Source organism: Mauremys mutica, chromosome 3 (genome assembly GCF_020497125.1).
Source record: "Mauremys mutica isolate MM-2020 ecotype Southern chromosome 3, ASM2049712v1, whole genome shotgun sequence".
Taxonomy (NCBI): Eukaryota; Metazoa; Chordata; order Testudines; family Geoemydidae; genus Mauremys; species Mauremys mutica.
In genome coordinates, this window is record NC_059074.1 from 16,016,469 (window position 1) to 16,040,606 (window position 24,138).

The 24,138-nt window shown below is 43.7% G+C and overlaps 1 protein-coding gene across 1 annotated transcript in view; it reads left to right on the forward strand.

Annotated features, from left to right (window-relative positions):
• CDC5L (cell division cycle 5 like) overlaps nucleotides 1-24,138 on the forward strand; it is a 50,563-nt gene that overhangs the window by 21,911 nt on the left and 4,514 nt on the right. Inside the window, exons 14-15 of the mRNA XM_045011435.1 lie at nucleotides 3,891-4,088; nucleotides 23,123-23,335. Of these exons, the coding sequence (XP_044867370.1) occupies nucleotides 3,891-4,088; nucleotides 23,123-23,335 (411 nt within the window). The remainder of the gene's footprint in view (nucleotides 1-3,890; nucleotides 4,089-23,122; nucleotides 23,336-24,138) is intronic.

Sequence of the window (24,138 nt, forward strand, 5' to 3'; positions counted from 1 at the left end):
CAAAGCACTGTATAGGCATGAACTAAAGCTCACAAAATTCCTGAAAGTATTACCCGTTTTGCACATGGGAAAACCTGAGACTGAATGATGAAGTGAATTTCCCAAGCCGTGCAGTGAGTCAGTGGCAGTGCCAAGATTAGAATTTGGGGGCTTCTGACTCATGCAGACCTCACTGTCTTCCAGTATCCATTGCCTATGTCACAGGGTGTTTAGTTTGTTTTGTAACATTTGGAAAGCACTTTGAGATCCTTTTGAGATGCTATAGAAGGGTGAGCTATAATATGGAAAATAATAATGAAGCATTTTCGATCCCCTTTCCCATCTAATCACTCAGCTTCTAAATAGACTCTAGCTATATCCAGCTATAAGCTTACAGCATTTGATTTAGGCCATTGCCAAGGCTGCTGCTCTACATCAATATGATCCTCAGTTATAGCAACTGTACTTAAACCATAGCTGGCTGGACATGGCTATGAAGGCAGAATTGGCTGCAACTGGAACACAGCAGCAGGCCTCAGAGCTCCATTCTCACTTGCATTGTATGCCCAAAGTTATATATCAAGATCTCTGGTCTGGGAGTTCATTTATTAAGTAGCTACAGATGTTTCACTTCACAGCCAAGTGACTGACTGGCAGGTCAGAAATAAAGCAATGGAGTTGGCTCCTTGAGGGGGTCTCCACTGTGAATGTGTCAGTAACCTTTAACTAAGGTTATGTCTGCACTAGCACTTTTGTCGGTAAAACTTATGTCACTCAGGGCTGTGGAAAAACACACCCCGACTGACATAAGTTACACTGACAGAAGCACTAGTGTGGCCAGCACTGTGTTGGTGGGAGACACTCTCCAACGGACATAGCTACTGCCACTCGTTGGGGTGGTTTAATTATGCCAACAAGAGAGCTTTCTCCCGTCAGTATAGAGCAGCTACATGGGAGACCTTACAGCGGTGCCCCTTGTAGGTTCTCTAGTGTAGATAGTGTAGACATAGCCTAAATGTTTATGGCAATCAAAATGGATGAAAAGGACAACCCCTGTACTACTGCGTATAAGCCTTTTTCATTGGTAGATTCTATACAAAATCTCTCTAGATTCTTAGACTGTGCCCAACACTGTGGTATTTTAGCACCTACATCCCTGTTTACTTGGAAACATGTTAAAAGATGTATAAATGTGAAATATCTTTCCCTGCCCATATCTGACCCATCATTCAAGAGCTATACTTTGTCCAACTCCAACAATGCTGAACAGAATGTACCTCCAATTTGTTATTAAATTAAAGATTACACTTGAAGATTTCTTAGTAGTAGAAATTAAGTAGATGGAAAATCTAGTTAGATCACGTAGTTCACCACTCTGACAATATCAGTTTGTTTCCTAGACTACATTATCTTAACACTTTGTCTGGTCTCTTTTGAAGTGTAACAAGAGTTGAGGTTGCTATCACTTCCCTTAGAAAATATTCCACAGTTTAATAGAGCTCCTGGTCTGGAAATTTTCCGTATATTCACTAGACATTTTCTTAACTTTAGACAGAATTTGTTTCCCATTCTGTCTGGCTTAATCTCTCTGCACATGGGAGTAGTATCCTCTGTATATCCAAACTGCACTTTCACATTGAGGTATGGTGGACAATAAGAATGGTCCCTTATGAGGTGATGATCCTCAAGATCCTGCAAGCTTTTCTGATTTTTTTTTTTCACCTCCTCCTCCAGAAGGTACTGCATTTCCTCAGTGATTGCCCTTCTCTGGAAAGGGCTACTAATGATACTCAACATGATACCCGAGCTAATAAAGCTGTGAAAGCCATGTAGCTGTCACAGTCACATAGTCTAATTCTTAAAGGGGTGAAAATTGATACTAGCAAAAAAAAAAAACATTTGTGGGATTTAGCTATATTAATAACACTAGGGCTACTCCTTTTCTTTCTTTCTGAGCTACAGGCTTGTGTGGTTAATTAGCTATTCCTTAGATTGACCAGATAAGATGATTTCAGAGATACCCAAGTAGCCTTATTGATGGTGTGTTGCTATAAACTATAGCTGAAGTTCAGTAATGTATCTAGTGAATCACTACATTTGAAAACTCAGAGTTTGCCTTTTACATCTGTGTGTAATATTGTAAAAAAGAAGGTGTAGTTATGACTCTGTCAATAGTATATGTCACATGGCAGTTTTTGTTTCCCTTATTTGTTTGTTCTGTACAGCACATCAGACCAGATGCTATTGGTTTCACCACTCCGTTACACCAGCTTTCTGTCAGTGTAACTACATTTGAAGTCAAAGGAGTTACACTGGTACAACAGAACAACTAATTGAGCTCCAGATCTTTGATACTCTTGGCGCCTTAGAGTTCTGTCTTTTATGCAGTGGGTTCCTGTCCCACAGTAAATGTCATCAGATTATGTTGAGTTATGTGTTGAGAGCTTTTCCTGAAGCTGGAGTGCTGGAGCGCTGGATTTCTTACATTCTTGTAATGTTGTATTTTAATATTTAGTTGGAAATAGGCCAAGATTTTCAAAAATGACTAGTGAGTTTGGTGCCTCAGTTTTGGCACGTCCAACTTGATATGCCTTTGTAAGATGTGTCAAGGCGCACACCCCGAAATTAAAGCAACCCAGTTGATTAGTCGCTCTTGAAAACCTTGGCAGTAATCTTTATTTCTTAAACTTCGTATTGTCACAAGAACAGTTGCACCGCTCTGTGGATGTGAGAGGAGCTCTTGAAATCTACTTGTCAGTTTGATCTTAATGTCTAAATGTCTCTTGCTGGTGTCATTTCAACAGACTGGGACTTGTGCCGTACGTCTCTTTTGGAGGCATATGCGCTCCAGATGAATTGTGTCATGCTTTTTGGTTGTGGGGGAGCATCATGAGTCCTTTCCTCTTCTCTGTTCCTTCCTCATCGTTAAGATGCTTCATAAGCTGATTTGGAAATGGTAGAACATTCAAATCCTTCTACATGGTCAAGCTGTATTTTCTTCAGCTGTAATCAGAGTAGTCTTTCTTGCATTGTAGCCCATATTGCATGGAGCACCGTTCATCCATTCCTGATAGAACAGATTTTCGAAGCTGTGCTAAGGAGAGAGCAAGCAAAAGAAAATAGAAAGTGATGGTGTTTTCCATTCCTCAGGCATGTGCTGAAGCAGCTGTTCTTTCTCCCTCTCTTAAGATATTTACTTGTATCTCTTTTTCCCTATTGGATCAGTGCAGGGGCGGCTCTACGTTTTTGGCCGCCCCAAGCAGTCATGCCCGGGAGGCGCCCCGGAGCCGCGGGAGCAGCGGACCTCCCGCGGGCATGACTGCGGAGGGTCCGCTGGTCGCGCGGCTCGGCTGGACCTCCCGCAGCTGCTGACGGTTCGCAGGTCCGGCGGCTCCGCTTGAGCTGCCGCAGTCACGCCTGCGGGAGGTCCAGCCGAGCCGCGGGACGAGCGCCCCCTCCGCAGTCATGCCTGCGGCAGGTCCGGTCGTCCCGGGGCTCCGGTGGACCTCCCGCAGGCAAGACTGCGGCAGGTCCGCCGGCCCAGCCTGCCGCCCCCCCGGGAAAGGGCCGCCCCACGCGCGTGCTTGCCGCGCTGGGGTCTAGAGCCGGCCCTGGATCAGTGCTAGGCACCTCAACCTGTCTCTGCTTGTATTAGGTACAGCAGATTGTTGGGATTGGTCAAATTGTGTGAAATGAGGAATAGCTGCAATGTAAGTAGCCCCATTGCCTAGGTTTCATTTATAATTTAACACATTTGTGTTGAATTTCATATTTAGCTTAACCTAAATTGGGCTTTTTGTATGGAGAGAGAAATTACCTCTGAAAATTGCACTCTAAAGGGTTGAAAACAAAAAGAAGAGTTTTCTCGCCGTCTGTACTTTGTGTTGGTAATTTCTCATCATTTCCAACAGGCCCAGGATCTACTGGCACAAGAGATGGAAGTGGTAAAGCAAGGAATGGGGCATGGAGAGCTTTCAAGTGAGGCTTATAACCAGGTGTGGGAAGAATGTTATAGCCAGGTGTTATACCTACCAGGACAGAACCGCTACACACGAGCTAACTTGGCCAGCAAAAAAGACAGAATAGAATCACTTGAAAAAAGGCTTGAGGTGAGTATAATTTTTCTGCTTTTTCACTTGATGGTTTTTTTTAATGCCAGCTTTCATTGTTTCGACTGATTTACAGATGACTAGATCATTGACTCAGCTATCACAGATCGGATTGCAGAGAAAAGAGAGTCCAGGAGCTCTCCCGGAGCATCAAAAGACCCTCTGCTGTCCTCTTTTCTTCCCTAATAGTAGGGGATGGATTTATAAAACATCATGCTTCAGGTTCCCTTCCACAAGTTTTTTAGCATTAACTATTATAACCCTGTATCAGAGGGGTCGCCGTGTTAGTCTGGATCTGCAAAAGCAGCAAAGAGTCCTGTGGCACCTTATAGACTGACAGACGTATTGGAGCATGAGCTTTCGTGGGTGAATACCCACTTCGTCGGATGCATTATAACCCTGGTTATTCTTGTTATCCATATAAACATCCAATCCCTCTTTGAGGCCAAGTGCTTCACAAGATTCAGTGACAGCCTGAGGCAGTGAGTTCCTGTGACCCAGGAAAGGAGGGAAGAGAGTGGATCCCAATGACTCCAGTCCATTTAAAAAGGAAACTTCAGACTTTTTTTATGCATGTTGGGTCCTCTGGACCCGGAATGTAGGTTAGGTTTTGTGTGTAAGTGTAAAATAAAAATGAAACACCTCTTCAAGTTCAGAATAGAAGAAAGGAAAGAGAGAGAAAAACAGTTCAATGAAAATATTTTGATTGGATTTCAATATTTCGCTGGGGTGTCTGCAGTCTGAATATCGCAGCATTGTGCTAGGGTCTGTGAAGCAGAAAGTGAAACTACTCTTTCTGCAGTTGTCAGCGTTATGCAAAGTGGCTTCCCCCGTTGTCATCTCACTCACCTCAGGTACATAAAAAATGCTGCAACCAAAGGCCCCAATCCAGCAAAACATGTCAGCATAGTCTCAAAGGTAAGCACATAGGGCCAAAATTTTCTGCATTGTCCTCCTGTTAGATTAGCTTACTCCCATCCTTGAATCCCTCCATTGGCTTACTATTACATTCAGCATCAAATGCAAGCTTCTTGTCCTCTGCTTCAAGGCTATGCATAACGCCTCTCCCTCCCTCACCTACATCTCTTCTCTGTTCTCAACTATTCCTATATCTGTCTCACTAGCCCCTTAGACAATGACTGTTTCTTCATCTTTGTTGCTGTACAAACTGATGCATGCAAATAATAAGTGCGGAAAGTACACAGCATTGATAGTGTAAAATAAGATTTGCTTCAGATTATTTCATTTGAAAGACTATGTAGTACCAGTAACACTCAAGGAAACCTGATTTAGTTAAAAATACAATACAATTACAATGTTAAGGCTAAAGGTGTCCCTTTAAATAATGCAGGCACCGTATTTTTCTATGATAAAAGGAAGATTTCTTTTTTATGTAAATTCTTTATCTGCACATCTATTGTTGCTGGTAGTGAATGCCCTCAAACTACTGGTACCAAGAAAGTAGCATGCCAGGTAGGTCAGAAGGCTGGATTTGTACTTTGCAAGGTTGACTCAGTGAATTTAAGTAAATATGCCTTGTGTCTGTGTGTAAGTGCAAACCAAGAAGCTAATCCCAAAGACAGTTTTGCTTCAGTAAGAGGTAGATGTTTGAGCCACAAATTGTTCAGCTCCAGGTAACTCTATAACTACTTAGGTCTGGTCTCCCCTCAAAACATTAGGTCGACCCAGCTACATCGCTCAGGGGTGTGAAAAATCCATGCTTCTGAGCAATGTAGTTAAGCCAACCTAACCCCCAGTACAGACAGCACTAGGTCAACCAAAGAATTTTTATTTCAACCTAGCTACCACCTCTCGGGGAGGTGGATTACCTATGCAGAGTGGGAGAATCTCTTCTGTTGGCGTAGGTAGTGTCCACACTGAAACACTACAGCAGTACAGCTGAGTTGTGCTGCAGTAGTATTTCAAGTGTAGACAATCCCTTAGTTCCCTTCTAGGGAACTTTGTCCCATTAATACATAAAGGTTGGTTATGTTCAGTGTCTTCCAGCAGAGTGCACTGTTGCTCTGCATAATGCTTTATGCTGTGTTGCAATGACAGTAAACTCTGCTGTAAAGAATTTTTTTTTTTTTTATAAAAGGTATATCTTAGTTCAGGAGCACCCAGCCTTTGTGGCGACAAGGGCTGGGTTGGCATCTTGCCTGGAGCCTGAGGACTGTATCTAATTTATGTATAAATACACACAATCTTTGGAATTAAAATTAAGTATTGCACACACAAAACTACAACTTTTAAGGTAAAGTCAAGCACTGAAAAGTTAGGAAGTGCTAGAATTAAGGATGCCTGTTCTAACTTAGTTCGGACGCTGGTGCCTATGCATGCATTACAATACCATCTTTAATTACATGATTACTTATTTCTTTTTCTGCATGCTCATCAGTGAACAGGATGGATGGTGTTCACTTAATGAGCAGCCATTCAATATTTTTTTCCCTTGTTGTTCAATGTAAGGCCCCATGCTTTATTTACTACACGCTATTCAGACCCTGCTCTGAACACAGACTTATTGTTTTTATCATGGGCTTTTCTGAGGTGCTATAGTATCTGAGTGCTATACAAATATTTATTAACTTAGTTCACAACGCCCCTATGAGATGAGCGGCTATTATTATCCCCATTTTACAAATGGGGGACTGAAATTTAGAGATTAAGGTCAAAAGTATCAGCTAATTTTGGGGCCCAGTTTGAAATGACTAGGACCTGATTTTGATTTTTGAGTACTTAGCATTAAATAGCACTTCACGTATTCGGAGCACAGCTCTTTTTGCTTCAGTTGCAGCGGTGAGTGTTCAGTACTTTGCAAATCAGACCTCAGGGTCTCAAGTCATGCACCCAGAAAATGAGGAACACAGAACTAGTGACCACTTGCGAAAAGTATGATTTAAGTGACTTACCTACTGTCACACAGGAACTCTGTGGCAGAGGCAGAGATAAAATCCAGTTCTCCAGGGCAGCATTCAACTTCCTTAACTATAAGACCATCCTATCCCTGCAATCCCCAGTCTCATTCCCAATGTTCCGTCTAGATTCTGCAACAACAGATGAGGCAGGGGCCCTAACGACAACAGCCACCTGGACTATGCACCAGTATTAGAGGGGTCAGGACACTTTTCACAGATTATTGGTGAGACTCAGGACTCTTGGGTTCCATTCCAGGCTCTGGAGGGGAGTGTGCTCTAGTGGGCACTCACTCTTCTGCCTCATCATCTCCAACCCGTCCATGTCTCAGTCCTGGCTTTTCTTCACCCAGAATTCCTTTTTGAGTCCCATTCTCCTTACCGGTCTGTCCTCTCTCCTCAGGCTTCTCATCCCAGGCTCCTTGCCCAGCAAGCCCTTGTCTTTCCCCAGTTCCACTCCTTGTGCCCAGTCGTTCCAAGTTATCGTCCTTCCTCCCACTGCCCCCCCCCACCACTTTTGTCTTCAGTCTCTTTACCAAGCCAGTCCCAGTCCCATTTCTCCCCTTCTGGTTCTTCATCTGGATCTGTCTCTTCCATGGCTACCTTCCAGCTTGTTCCCTGGCCCTGCCGGCTCCCAGTCATAATCTCGCTCCGATTCCCAGTCACAAAGTCACTCCCTGGGCTCCTTGTCCAATCTGAGTGGCACTCCTTCTCTTCCACCCCCCTTCTTGCAGGTTCTTGTCTAACTAGGGCCAGTCTTCTCCCCCCCGGTCCAATCTCAGTCCTCTACCCCCATCCCGCCACTTCCCCAAAACGTACTGGCTCCTGTCTTCCCCCTCTCCACCTGTTTTTTGCTGCCCAGTCAGTCCCAGTCTTCAACCCCCCAGCTTCTTGTCCCAAGCTATTCCTCCCCACCCCCATGCAGGTCTGGCTCTGGTCCCCTCTGTATTCATATTAGGCAGCTTCCTCCTCTAGTCTGCCTGAGTCCAGAGGTGGGGAGTATTGACAGCACAGGAGAGACAGGTTCCCTGCTCTTACTTAGGTGCCCAAATCCAGATGCAGATTCACCATAGGGTAACCAGATGTCCCGATTTTATAGGGACAGTCCCGATTTTTGGGTCTTTTTCTTATATAGGCTCCTATTTCTCTTCCCCCCTCCCCCCCATCCCGATTTTTCACACTTGCTGTCTGGTCACCCTAATTCACCACGGCCTGCAACACAGATCAGCAGTTGCAAAGAGAGTCTTCCTCAGCGCCAGGTTGGAGCATGCTCCGTGCAGATGGAAGTCTCAATAGAGAATGTGGGAACTGGTTTTTTTCAAAGATTTAGAGCTTGGCCAAATTTGGATGGATTTTTACCGGTATGGCAAAAGGCACATCCCTGACACAAAAGCCAACTCCCTGCCAAATCTCAAGTCCCCGCTCCAAAGCATGGATGTGCTAGAGCTTTTTGAAGAAAACGTTGCCAGAATTTTTTAACGGGCAAAACAACATATTTTCCCCTTGCCTCGTTTTCCGAAATGGCAGAAATTTTAGAACAAAAATTCAGCCTGAGGCAGAGACCCAGCATGGAAAACATCAGACCGAGCGGTTTACATTCTGTAAAAGATATAATCAACTGAACACAGAGTCTTATAATGGGACATGTCAGGAAACCTGTAAAAGTGGAGTTACCAGCCTCGCTTTTAATACAGCAAGATATTTGCTAGTACTTTCCTCTTCCTTGAGAGATGAGTAAAAATTGTATGTTGTTTGAGTTTGCCAGCAGCAAAAACTGTAGCTGGTCAGCTTTTGGGGCTGCTTTTAAACCCTCAGATTGAACTAAAATCTCATGCAAAGAAAATGTAGGCGTAGCAGTACTGGCTAGAGGCAGCTGTATATTAGGTGGTGATTGTGTAACATTTCCATATGGGCCTGTTACACCACAGTTCTAATGTAACAAAGCCCAGTTATTCCTAGCTCTGTCTTCACTGCACAGAAATTACCAGTTAGATTTATGGTGTGGATAAACAGTCATCTTCTTATAATCCGCCTGGTTCCACTGCCTGCCAGATTGAGTGATGAGTATTTTGACGTGACATTTACCTCTGTGAAATTGATTGTGCAATTACCAACAGCAGATTGTGCCATTAGTAATTGAACTCTGCAGGAGGAGCAGGTTAATTATGGAAAGCCGCCTGCTTATGCCTGGATAAGGTATCTTGCTGTTCAGCAATAATGAGAAATAAGAAAAACTCCCTGATGATGATTTGAATGCTGGAATGTTTAGTTCAATACTTTGCACTTCAGTGGTGTGAAATTTTAGTCTGGGGATTTTAGAGCAGTTGACAAACATTAACAAATAAAGCCTCTCGACATCCCTTTGAGGTAAAGAAGTACTAGTCTCATGTTATAAATGGGGAAACTGAGGCACACAGATATTACTAGACCAAGGTGTCACTTGAAGTCAGCAGCAGCACTTGAGACTCCTGATCCGCAGTCCTGCTCTTTTTCACTACAAGGTTACCCACCCTCCTTCCCTTCTTTCTAGAATATTGGTATCTTTTTTTGACGTGCAGCTGTAAGGTTAGTGGCACCAGGAATTGGAATTTTCTGATGTGACACTTATGTGACACTGGCAAACATTCGGCAAACAGTACAGCCAAAGTAATACCACACCTTGTCCCCCTCCTTTTTCAAGCAGAATATTTTTGGACTTAATGCATCGATTGTAACTTTCTGGTGAAAAGTATACCACTTGAGGTGCAATGAGAGATGGCAGGAGCATCTTCTTAACAAGTTAGTTTCTTTCCTTCTTAGTTCAGTTTTCTGCCAGCATTACTTTGTCTTTGAAGAAAGAAGGTTCATAATGCTGGCTTGCAGCACATAAATATTTTATATCCATTGTGGTAGTTATGTCGTCATTTCAGTTAATTGCTAAATTATAAATGTTATTCAAAGTCTACGGGGAGGAAACTCTTGTTACATTGTATCCACAAAGCACAGTAAGTTATACTTTCCACGCAGTCAGATTTGCAAATGTATCATTGCACTGAGGCTACATTAGCTAGTGCTCTTTGTTGGTTGCTACTTTGAACTTAGTAGGAATGAGCAAGATGGTAACTTTCAGACCAGGTGGCCATTTTTGCTCCTCTACACAGCCAAGTTTGACCGAATTCAGTTTCACTGGAAAACCCTAGTTTTATTACATGCTATGCTCTGTGTTAGTGGATGCTTCAATTACTTTTATTTTATTGGACATACACAAAATACTATCTCTGGTTTAAAACAACAAGAAGTCCGGTGGCACCTTAAAGACTAACAGATTTATTTGGGCATAAGCTTTCGTGGATTAAAAAACCTCACTTTTACCCACGAAAGCTTATGCTCAGATAAATGTTAGTCTTTAAGGTGCCACTGGACTCCTTGTTGTTTTTGTGGATGTAGACTAACATGGCTACCCCGATACTATCTCTGGTTTGTCTTCTCTAAAACTTAAAACTTCAAGTGTGTTTTCAGATTTGGTATTGTTCTGTTGGTTAGGGTTGAAAGGGGAAAGGACACTTTTAAAATAGGAATGACACTTCATTATCCAAGAACAAATGGGGAAAAAATTACAAGATCTTTCAGTCTCATCTGGTTTATCAGGTGGCTGAAATATGGTGATACCCAAGGGAGGAAAGGCTGAGAAATACTGGCAGTGTGGTAGCAGCTTTAAACACTTGTACTCAAATTTCTGTCTTAGGTATCACTGCAACAGGTATAGAGTTGCCTAGGTGGTGCAGAGTGTCTGCAGACTTGTAGAGAATAAAATCTACTGAGGTATAGTTGGGGGCAGAAAATCACACCTCTCTTCAGGCCACAGGTTCATTAAAGGCCTGAGCCTCCAGATATCTTGTCTACACACCTAGCTACCTATCAGGCAAACTAAGGAAGAACTGGCACATTTTCCATGTTATCTGATGATGGTTATACATTGATAATAATATTTAACATGATAGCTGCTGAAGGCATATACCAATCATGGACATCCCAAATGGTTAGACTAATCTCAGAGGTACCATCTCTACCTGTAATATAAACACATTTTCTGGAAAAGGGAACCATAGCTGAATGGGCAGAGATCTTGCACTAATAAATCTGAAATGTTTGCCATATAGGCTGGATAGGAACCTAGCCCCTCTTTCTCTTGCCCTTCCAGGAACGGAACAAAGCAGCCACCAGCAATGTAGGTGGAGGGAAGGCAATAAAGGGGTCAGAAGAAGTGATAATGTTCCTTAGCAGCAGATACACCCACAATAAGAAGATACTTTCTCTTGGGAGGGAGAAGACTTATAGTTAGAGGCAGGAGTCCTGAGTTTTGGGTCCAGTGCTGCCAAAGATTCACTGCATGGCTTTGAGCAAGACACTTAACTTCTACGTGCCTCAGTTTTTCAGTCTTTAAAATGGGTATAACACCTACCTTGCAGGGTTATTGTGCAACTCCATGTTTGCAAAGTATTCACAGAGCTCTGGCTGGAAGTTGCTACAGAACTGCCAAGTTTTATTACTCCTGTTTTTAATACATTCAGTGTAACATCCTTTCCATTCAGAATGTGAACATCTGAAACCTGGAGCACTGAATAGTTATGAAACTCTGCTTCCTTTCATGCTATAAGCAAGGACGTTGGTAAACTGGAGAGGGTTGAGAGAAGAACCACAAGAATGATTAAAGGATTGGAAAATGTTCCTTCTCAAGGAGCACAAACTAGTTAGCTTAACAAAGAGAAGGTTAAGGAGTGACTTGATCAGTCTGTAAGTACTTACATGGGGAACTCTTTAATGGGCTCTTCAATCTAGCAGACAAAGGTATAACACGAACCGATGGCTAGACATTGAAGACTGGAAATAAGGTGTACATTTTAACAGTGAGGATAAATAACCATTGGAACAATGTTCCAAAGGTTATGGTGGATTGTCCATCACTAACAATTTTAAAATCAAGATTGGATGTTTTTCTAAAAGATCTGTTCTAGTTCACACAGGAATTATTTCAGGGAAGTTCTGTGGTCTGTGTTATGCAGGAGGTCAGATGAGATGATCGTAGTGGTCCCTTCTGGCCTTAGAATCTATCTGAGTTTTCCCGGGGGTTTAGAATAAAATCAGTTGCCCTCCACATTCAAATGAAGTCACAGATTTGAGACTTGGTTTTGTTTTTGCCATTCCCATAATTTCTGCCTTGCAGTCACAAGGTGGTCGCCTCTCCACAAGCATGCCCTGGATTAGGATGCTACAGAACTGTTACAGAACTGATCAACACTGGACCATGGAGTCTTCCTGTGAGGGAGAAAGTAAATTTGGTTTTATTCAGAAGTGAGCAGTTCTCTAGGGGTACGTCCAGACTACCCGCCGTATCGGCAGGTAGCGATCGATTTATCGGGGATCAATATATCGCGTCTCATCTAGACGCGATATATCGATCCCCGAACACGCTCCCCGTCGACTCCGGAACTCCACCGGAGTGAGCAGCGGTAGCGGAGTCGGCAGGGGAGCCGCGGCCGTCAATCCCGCGCGGTGAGGACGGGAGGTAAGTCGGAATAAGATACTTCGACTTCAGCTACGGTATCTCCCCCACCCCAGTGTAGACCATTCCTAGGACTTTAACCTTTGGGACACTGGTGTTTAGACAAATGAGTTGATTGGAAACTAGCTATGAATATTGCCCCTTGAGGGAGAATGACTTAGAATAGCACCTGCAAAGTGCTTTTACACATTCCATGTGCTATATGAACTTTATTTAATCCTCAGCACCTTTGTGAGGAAGATACTACCTTATATATTATGAGGGGCAAATGAGTTCTCAGACAGGTGGTCTTGCGGGGATCACACAGTGGATTACTGGAGAGAAAGGAATGTAGATGTCCTGAATTTCCATCTCCTAAATAGTCCACTAGGCCATAGCCATACTGCCTCTCACTCATTTGAGGGTTAATATTCTAAGAGGCTACAATGTGTGAATGGTTTGAGAACTGCTCTATATTAAAATTTTATTAAAGTTAATGTTAAAAAATGTATATAATACGTAGGTTGGGAAAAGAGTGTCTGTACATCTGGGTACAATGCTTAGATTTTCCACAAATGTATAGTTAGTTTTTAAAAGTCATATGATACATAGACTACATTATCAGCAATAACCCAAATTTAGGTGAATAGATTTAACAATACAGTTTAGATATTAGAATTCGAATACTTGGGTACATCACTCATGAAAAGTTATACAGGGATTTGGTTGTGGAAAGCAAAATATATCAATGACTGGAGATTGTCCCTCAATAATTGAGAATTAGATTGTCTATTTAGAAAATACAATCCATGAGGAAAGTATTTGTTACTTTCCTGACTGCGCTTCTCATCGGCACTCCAGGTCATCCCTCCTGGTATTGCCGATGTCCAGTGATGTGTTATGTAGATGTCCCTTGACCACCTGATTGCATCCGACACCATGAGTTGCCATATCAGCCAAGTGTAACGTTGACCGATTCTGCATTCTCTCAGCACTCGCTTGTTACTGGGGTCCCATGTGCCTAAGGCTCCAATGATCAGTGTGTGTGTCTGGACGTGGTAACCCTTAGCTCTCAAGGTTTCAGCCAAAAGGGCATATTTCTCTACCTTTCGAGCTTGGGCATCGTAGAAGGCCGAGGTCCTGTTCTCGAACAGCACCGTGACGTCCACCATAACAATCTTCTTCTGGTCCTTGTTGGTGATGACGATGTCCGGTCGCAGTTGGCTGTCGGTTCCGGGGATGGCGGAGTTTACGACAATCTTCGCCAACAGTGGTGGGATGGCTCTGGATTGCACCAGACTTTTTACCCAGTTGGTGGACTTGTTTGTGTCAGTGCTCAGCAGTGGCATTGCTCATGAATCCTTTAAGACATGCCAATAATCCAAATAGAACTGTAAGTTGGCAGTCAAAAAAAAAAGATGAGGTAAAATGGCTGGCAGTTACATGTTGCTTAATCAGCTACCATTAGTGAGGTGGCGACTCTTTTTGCTAAAACCATTGCAGTTGATATTGTTTTGGTAAACAAAGCTTACACATTTGAAAATTACAAACTCATAATAGGAATCTGTATGATTAGGAATTAAGATCATCCTTTTTAGCACTGACATAGCTCTCTATCATCAAAGGATTTCACAAACACTAGCCATTAAACAATAATTTATTTTTTGGTGTGTCAAGAATCCGAGTGCTCAATGGTTTGAGGCCACCTATTTGCCTATGAAGCTATTGTAAAATGATGGCTGTAGTGTAAAACGCTATCAGAGCTTACCTGATTGGCTCTAGAGTAGCCCATTATGTATGTTGCGCAGCCAGGAGGCATGAATTGCTGCTGATGCAGTGATTTGCAGTTCTGCTGTGGAGCTCCAGCTAATCTGGTGATAGCCTTATGGACCTGGGTACTAGCATTTCCTAAAAGCTCCTAGGCTCTCCGTTACTTTATGTGATTAGTATTGTATTGTGTACTAAGTAGCTAGATGGAGTACTTTGTTCTTCTGATTTACCAGGTAGCTTTATTCTCTGCTTGAATTTCCACATGATTTTAGCATCCTTTATGTCAAAGACTCAGGGTATGGCTACACTTGCAAATTTGCAGCGCTGCAGCAGGGTGTGAAAAAACACCCTCTGCAGCGCTGCAAATTGCGGCGCTACAAAGCGCCAGTGTAGTCAAAGCCCCAGCGCTGGGAGCGCGGCTCCCAGCGCTGTCCGTTATTCCCCACAGGGAGCTGGAGTACGGACAGCGCTGGGAGAGCTTTCTCCCAGCGCTGGGGCTTTGACTACACTTAGCGCTTCAAAGCGCTGCCACGGGAGCGCTGCCGCGGGAGCGCTTTGAAGCGCTAATGTAGCCATAGCCATAGAAACCAATATTTTACAATTGGAAAGAAAGAGAACCCAGCTTTCCAATAACATTTTAGTAGTATCTGATTGTGCATTCCATAAATAAATATGGCTAATCAAAGCTGTCATTTTGAGAGAATGGTTGCTGTGATCATATTGTGAGTCTAGGGGAGTTATCACAGTGACAAGGAGAATGATGTGATTTGTTTGTTTTTTACGGGCAATATCTCTTGAGCCACTAGGAGTAGAAACACACAGGCCACATAACAGGCGTGGCCAAACCACGGCTCGTCAGCTGCATGCAGCTCTTTTACAGTTAAAGTGCGGCTCATGGATCCCCTAATGCCCGCCCCCTATTCCCCACCCACCAGGTTGCGGGGGGAGCTTGGGACTTCTGCGCTGCTGAGAGGGGAGGTCTCTGGACTTTAGCCCTGTGCCTTGACAGGTGCCGCCCCGCAGGGCAGGTTGTGCATATCTTGCAGCTCTCGAATTTCTGAAGGGTCAGTAAATTTGGCCACCCCGCCATATAAGCTCAAATGATGTTGGGACAAGTAACTTCGAAACACTAGTTATGCATCCATGTTCAGAAAGAATGGTTTGATTCCTGTTGTTTGTTTGGCAGACCAGTGTGCTGTAGCATGTGTACTGTATTCTGGCAGAGTGGTGGAATTTCTCTTTCCAGTCAGAGTTGTGCTGTTCTCTGAAAACTGTTGACTGTGAACTTGAATGCCAAAGCATGGAGCCCCCAGACACCTTTTGTTCAGCGTGAAAGGCTCGTAAACAGATGTTGCCTACAACAGGGGTTCTCAACCTTTTCCTTTCTGAGGCCACCCTCAACATGGTAGAAAAACACCAGGACCCAGCCAGTGGGGGGTGAACTTGGGGCTCCAGACCACGGGTGGGAACCCTTGGGCATAGGTATAGTTTGACTTCTATTTTTTGGGGAGGGGAGACAAGGGCCAGCAAGGCTCTGGCCGGCTCTGCACAGCAGGGTCCAGGCAGGGAGCGCCATCTTGACCCCCGATTCACCTCAGCAGGCCACCCACCTGTCTGGGGCTGTGTGCCGATGGTTACGCCCTGAGGGCTCTCCTGGGCCTGGAGCCACCCCGGCTGCATGAGCAGTCAATGGGGGCTGGGAGCTGAGGAGCAGCCACAACCCCAGGCACCAGCAGCAGATGGGATGAGGAGCTCGGGGTTTCAGCCCTGCACCACTCCCAGCCTCAGCCCAGTGAGGGGGCGCAGGGGTTCGGGGCACCAGGTTTCAGTGACGAGGCTCTACGGACCCCCTGAAAGGGCTCACAGACCCCCAGGAGGCCACAGACCCCTGATTGAGAACCACTGGCCTGCAGTATGGTATTGAGCTGTGGGGAGAATGAGAGAATTTAAATACTGAAGAGGGAAAGGACTTCAAGAATGTTTAAAAGAGAGAGGGAGAGAATCCAAGACAGCACCTCCTTATTAAAATCACACTTCTCTAGGTTTATCTTTATTGGGATCAATCATTATGATGGACTAGGTTATTCAGTGTACTGCAATTATAGCAGGTAATTTCCACAAAGGGATGTTAAAAGGAGATGTGATCTAAATGAATCTAGTGTTTATAAAGATTGCTAATGAAGTTAGTCAGATCTGGCTCCTACGAATTTTTTCTGTTTATAAAATAAATCCAGTATTTAGCTAATTGGCTCACCATTTTCAGAGAAAGTTATGAGCTTGTGTGTTGGTAAAAGCCAGGGGACCATATTGTTAAGGGTGTAACAAGATATAAATCTTGTATTGGCTTTATTAAAAAAAAATCTTAACCAAAATGTATTATGAAACTTGAAGGAAGCTCATAACAATCCCCACCTCCAGCAACATATTTCATTCATAGACTGCTGTTGAGTTATTAGTTGTGATCTTGGCCAAACTGTTCAGGAGACAGTCTGCCACAAGTGTTAATAAACAGTAGTGGCATGTAATCTATATAATAAAGTGCAAAATAGTGGTTCACCCTTAGGCCTCCTGATTGTTGGATTAAATAGGAACATAAAATGTTAGCTGGCCTTTTCTCATTTGAGTTATGTCTGTTTTCAGGGATATAATTATATACAGTAATACCTCACTTCAGGGGATTTTTATTGAGTAACTTTTTTATGAAAAATCAAGATGCCGGAGTAAATCAGGTTTAAATCTCACTTTGCATAATTTTTAAGAGATGTCAGACTCAGTGGCCTTATTGAATACAGTACACAGGTAGTACTCTTATCCTTGCATCCAAGCTACATTAAGAAATGCTCCTCGTTAGTACAATAGTGAAGTGCTAAGTTTATAGTGTATTGAACCATATGAAGTGGTAGTGTTGATTAGCTGAGCTTGTGCTAAAGTTGACATAATGAGTTAACCTTTGAAGATGATAGCCTTTACTGTCTGACCAGAAAGACTACTTAAAACCATTATTTTTTTATTACAGTAGACCTAGAGCAGTGGTGGCCAACCTGCGGCCCATCAGGGTAATCCGCTGGTCGACCATGAGACAGTTTATTTACATTGACCATCTGCATGTACAGCCACCTGCAGCTCCCAGTGTCCGTGGTTTGCCGTTCCCGGCCAATGGGAGATGCGGGAAGTGGTCACCAGCCCGCACTGCTTCCCGCAGCCCCCATTGGCCAGGAACTGCGAACTGCGGACACTGGGAGCTGCAGGCGGCCACGCCTGCGGACAGTCAGTGTAAACAAACTGTCTTGCGGCCCACCAGCATGTTACCCTGACGGGCCGCAGGTTGCCCACCGCTGCCCTAGAGTCTTCAACTGAGATTAGGGCCCAATTACGCCAGCAAGGTAGTGAGATACGGGCCCTACCCCAAGTGCTTGCAATCTGAATAGGCAGAACAGACAAAAAGATGCTTGAAGGAAAGATAATGAGGAACTGAGGCCTGGAGCTATTGGTGAGTTGCCAAAAGTCACACACAGAGGGTGTGGAGGAGGTAAGAAATGAATCCAGAACTCCTGAGTCACAGTCCTGTTCCTTAACCACAAGACTATCCTTGCACAGTGTACATCCAGTCAAGAAATCCTTGGACTCTGTTTTGTTTTGTTAAAGTGGGAATTGGCACAGAAACCTAAGGTTGCATAACCCCCCCTCTTTCCCAATCACTTCTTGAAGTTTTCATATATTGGACTGAAACTTTCCATACTTGGCCTTTGCTAAAGACTGGCAGAAAAAAATGGCAGTCATTTGTGAATACAAGCAGCATGGAAGAAAAAACACTATTTTAAAAAATAAATTCTTGTGACCTTTTGTTTGGTCTACAGCCAAAACAGCTGACGGCTGACACTGGCATGGAAAGAGCTCAGCACCACAGGACCCTGGGATGCTGGGGGTCTTAGTCCACATGGGTCCGTTTGAAATATCAGTGTAATTTAACTCATGTTCCAGTGTCACATGCTATGGGGATATAAGCTGCTTCATACTGGTAGAGCTTTGTGGTGACACCCTGATTCTCCAGAGTTATCAAGCAAGTTGTCTCCATCACTGACAATTTTTAAATCAAGATGGAATGTTTTTCTAAAAGATCTGCTCTAGGAGTTATTTTGGGGAAGTTCTCTGGCCTGTGATATACAGGAGGTTAGACTAGATGATCACAATGGTTCCTTCTGGCCTTGGAATCTATTAATCTTGGAATCTATGATTGCAGCCCTGTCTGGAGCACATAGCAATTTTCCCTCCTCCTACTTTACAGGAAATCTCCATTCCCTTAACTTCCCTAACACATACTAATTCTAGATACCTTCCCATTCCCTACCTTCATCCCACAGAACTGACCTCTGGTCTCTCCTTCCCCGGACCAGGGGCCAGGAGTTTGGGGTAGCGGGAAAGGTTGCATATTGATATTTAGCGATTGCAGCTGAAGGGCTCCCTGATAACTGCTTTTGTAGGTGTCTCCAGGTTTGCTCCCAAAGGATCCACTGCACATCTGTAGAGAGAAATATGGTACGCAGGGGCTGGAAAGGGAAGGTTCCTGTGTCTTTTTAAGATATGCAAAGGTTTTGCCCTGATCCAATGATATTGAATCACTTTGCCCATGTCTGTGCACATTGTTCTGTTCCAGGATAGTGGGTGCATCAGGCAGCATGATCAAAATTGGCCCAGAAGCAGTAGGAAATAAGTAACTCAGCAGAGAAATCCTTCAAGTGTTTTTAATTTTCCTGTTATTTTCACGTGGAAAACAGTTGTCAGACTTCACTGAAATCCATTTCTCAGTTTTAAGGAAAGAATGCATTTAAACACACCTCTCCCTAACGGCTTTGTGTTTTAGCCGGGTATCTGAGCCTTAACGTTTTATGAAGCTTGAACTAAAATTATATGCAGTTCTTGGCATTAATGAAGCAGTCAGCAATTTTTAATACTTAGAATTTGTTACCAAATGTTGAGACACACACACGCCCCCTCCCCCGACCCTTCCACGGGGTCCTTAAGTCTTCTAGTTTGGGTGGAAGAGGGAAAGGTGAAGAATGCTCCAGTTTCTTGGTTACAGGCTAGGAAGGAAGGAATAGATGTTTTTTCTGTTTTTAAATATTTAGGAGGCACCAGGTATTACGTGGGGGTGGGGGTGGGGGGGCAGGATGTCTGTCATTACCTAAATAAGCAGGAAGCAGTGCAGAAAAGCATGAGGTGAATGGCAGCTTGAGAATCTGTACGTAGGTGAGAATGAGAATCTGTATCCAGAAGTGGAGACTTTGAGCTCAGTTCTGACCTTCTGAAGATCTGAAAGTATTGGATTATGGGTGACTGAGATCCAACTTGTATTTTCAGTAAGAATCTCACTTGGATCCCTTTTTACTTTGTACCCTGGGCCCTTTGTCAACTTCAGCCTTTATCAAGTGTTAGGGCTTGGCTACGCTTGCGAGTTACAGCGCATTAAAGGAGCCCCGGGCGCACTAGCTCACTCCCCAGCCACACTGGCAAGGCACGTAGAGTGCTCTGACTCCTCGGCTAGAGCGCTCCTAGTACTCCACCTCGGCGAGTAGAATAATGTTTGATGTGCCCCCGCTGGAGCGCCCCAGCGTCAGTGTGAACGAGGTGTTGCATTACTGCGCTCTGATCAGCCTCCGGAAGTGTCCCATAATCCCCTTAAGTCAAGTGGCCACTCTTGTCATTGTTTTGGATATGCCCTTTGAAAGCTCCGTTTGACAGCCGGTTGCTTATCTGCTCCGAGACAAAGCAACCATTACTGTGGAATGCTGTGTGAGAGAAAGAGAGAGGGACGTGGGGGGAGGGGGAGGTCTGCTGTCTGAATTTACAAGACAGCAAGTGACATGCTCTCAGCCCCCCCAGAAACCTAATCTCTCTCCCCCCACATACACACAACACACTCCCTGTCACACTCTACCCCCCGCCCCCGTTTGAAAAGAACTTGTATGCTGGGATAGCTACCACAATGCACTGCTCTCTGTGGCCATTGCAAGAGCTCCTAATGTGGCCATGCCAGTGCATTGTCAGCTGTCGGTATGGACAGACTGCAGCGCTTTCCCTACTGCGCTCTACGAAGGCTGGTTTAACTCAAAGCACTCTACATCTGCAAGTGTAGCCATGCCCATAGAAATAGGAGTACTTGTTTGTGTGGGGCCAGCCTATGTCATTGCTGGGACTGTGGTCTCCAGCATTTTGATGGGACGTTATATAAAGCACAGATTACACACTTGGTTCTGCTATACAATCCTCCTCTCTTATAGTGAAGTCATTTCCAGCCTCTTCCCGTGAGCAACTTCATTATAAATGGAGGTTGGCTTTTGTGCACTGCAATACAATGAAACAATGTGGTACTCTCGTCTCCTTTGCTATAAGTAGAGTTTTATTATATCAGAGTTCTCTACCTACCTATGAATCTATCCATGCTGTGGCATCCAAGCATAAATTATTCCAAAGACTTGTTTTTTAGTAGTAGTAATCAGAAAAATGGTCCATTTATTATGTCGCTATGTTTGTTGACGAAGCAACAATACATTTAACCATCTGCACGTTTAAAGTTTTCATAGTTTTTTAGTCATAAAGTAACCTCAGGAAGATTAGGGGCTCATTTATTTATGTGATTTTTTTTTCTTTAGATGTTTACAAATGTTGAGAAAGGGGCACCTCTTCATATACTCTTGATCAGAGGTTTTCGAACCGTGGGGCATGGGGGAGCAAGTAGCAATGCCATGCAGCTCGGGCCGGCAATGCCAAGCAGCTCGGGGAAGGAGCGCCCTCTACCCGCTTACTCACCTCAGTAGGTCACCCAGCCTGTGGGTCAGTGTCAGCATCTGCGGTGGCTGCGCTGATTTCTGCTCCCAGCAGCCTCCGCGCCCAGCACTGGCTCCACCCCCAGAGACCGTCGCACTTACCTTCCCCCCACCCTGAAAGTCCGAGAGAGGCGGGGCAGGTATTGTCTGTTTTTCTCTGGCTTGTGGGAGAGGCGGTTGCAACTAAAAATCGTAACTCAAAGTCGGGGCTCAGCTGAAAAAGTTTTAAAACAGCTGCTCTAGATACTCTGAAAATACATTGAAAAGAGCCACAGTCCAGTTCAGTCTAATCCCTACCAGCAAGCCAGGCAGCTCAGAAGCGCAAATCTCTCTTCCTTGTCCCATTAACAGTTTCCCACCCTTACAATCCCCTTGTTTTTCTGTATTTTGCCTGTTAAAATACTGGTATGTAAAAGGCTCTAATTCGCATGTTTAGTTCTAGAGTAAAACTTGTTAAGGAGTTGGCATTAATATCTGCTTTGTCCTAACATGGATCATGTGACTATAATGGTTGTGATTGATTGGTGTGGACGTAGGTGTCTATTTGAGTAGATTTGACACACTACAGAACACTTAGAAAAATGGCCCTTGCCCAGTGTGCTTACAATCTTCATACTCAATAAAACGCATCATGCACTGGGAGACCAGAGGGTAGACTTAGCACAAAGCAATGCTGTATTCTGTGTTTTTGTTAATCGGTTAATAATGACTTTGTGTTTGATAGATGTGATATTTACCAACGCAGCACTTGATTTCTAAAAGAAAATAGACCCCACTGACTACTGTTACTTGAGTTGGGAACTTGTAATTTAGTATTTACAGATTGTATTGCCAGTTTAAAAGAAACAGTTATTCCCATCTCCTTCACTATTTAATACACCGTTAGTATTGGGAAGCCACATTTTGAGAAGATGGATGTTTACCCTTTTTTTAAATTTAGAATCGTTTGCACAACGTTTTCTGCAAAAAGACGTATTCCATGAAAATAGCCTAAAACAACACGTAAATTGTCCGTAAATAGAGATATGAAATACTACACCTCTCGCAGACTCTGTTCAGTGATATTTCATAGTGCTACTAGATTGCTGATTCAACACAGAGCATTTCTTTGATAGTATCAGTTGGAGCTGGACTAGGAGTGTAAGTGTTAACAATCCTTCAAAACTTTGACGATCCAATTAATATTGCTCAGATAAGCAAGGTGTCTCTCTCTCAGCACTATCTGTGGCTGGCAGACATATATCTCACAGTACGTGACAGGTTATGATGCCTTTCATTTCCAATGGTAAAAATTGTCTTTACTGTGCTTGCTCCTCTGCATATATAATGTCCTACGTGGCAGGTGTTTGGATTTCATCTTTTTCATTAGCATTTATCATTTGAAAACCCTAATTCTGGACTGTGGCTACCATCCGAATAGTTTAGAGGCCTGGGCAGGACTCTCTTGGGCCAAGGTTTTACCATGAGTCAATGTAAAGTGCTCACTGCAAGACCCCAGGAATAAGAATCAAATTCTGGTAACTGGCAGGCCTCTACCATGGTGCAGATTCTTTTCTCTCATTTTAGTGTATCATAAAGCCACAACTGGAGCGGGGGCTGCTGGTGTGCATGCTGTTAGAATATGAAATTTCACTAGAATAGCTTTAAAGTCCAGTTTGGGAAGGGGATTAGGCAAGATATCTTTCCACTAAACCAGGGGTGGCCAACCTGAGTCTGAGAAGGAGCCAGAATTTACCAATGTACATTGCCAAAGAGCCACAGTAATACGTCAGCAGCCCCATATCACTCTTCCCCCTGCCCCAGGCACCTCCTGCCCACCGGCGGGGTGGGGCCGGGAGCAGAGGAGGGTCGAGCACCCACCAGTGCCAGAAGTCGGTGCCTATGGTCTCATCTGTCTTGGGTTGTTGAACTATAGAAGGTGCTTATCCTACAGTGCACTTCAGAAATAGAAAGATTTAGCGTTGTTCTGCATCAGTAATACACACATTGGTTTCTTCTCTACAGATAAACAGAGGTCACATGACAACAGAAGCTAAGAGGGCTGCCAAGATGGAAAAGAAGATGAAGATTTTGCTTGGTGGTTACCAGTCTCGGGCAATGGGACTCATGAAACAGTTAAATGATTTGTGGGACCAGATTGAACAGGCTTACCTGGAGTTACGTACTTTTGAGGAGTTAAAGAAACATGAAGACGCGGCTATTCCCAGGAGACTGGAGGTAGGATTCCTAAACACCACTTCAGTGGATCGTGTAGCAGCACAGAAACAGAGAAGTGTTTGTTTAACAGTGTTAAATTTGCATGGGCTGCTGCTGCTCCTTGGCCACATTAATTTTTTAATAATGCGTTTTTTAAAATTAATGTCAAGTTCTTTCTTCTGCGTAATTATCCAGGTTCTTACACTGTTTCCCATCACTGTAGCATCTGAGATCCCGGGCCATGTTACAGCTGAGGCTGATCTTTTTATTGCTGCTTCTTCTCCCACCCTTGTTTATTTTATTGTGTTTAGGTTTTTTAATCTTATACAACAGACTGTTTGATTTAGCAGAAGTTATATGTTACCTAGTTATTTTTAGTTGACTATTATAATATATTGGGATAGATCCACCGCTGAAGTCAATGGAGCTATGACAGTTTACACCAGCTGTAGCTAGGCCCGTTATCTCTTCTTATGTTAGTGTTAACAAAGAGTAATAAGATTATGGTCATGTTTAAATAAAAATTAAAAAGAAAAAGTGGTAGAGGAACCATATCAGAATGGACATATTACTGTGTAGTATAAAACCATGGGAAATTAGGTGCCTGCATTCTTCATCTATTCCTATACAGTGGAAAAGGTCCCATTTGGATAAGATTGTTTTCACACGAAAAGGATTTCTTATGCATATAAGTGGAAACATGGGAAATAGAGATAAGAAAATATGGGATTCATATAGGATCTGAGCTGGCCAAGGTGACTGCAGAACAGCCGCTGTATTCTCTTCTCCCTCTTGTATTTAAAAAAAGAAATTACAGCTAAGTT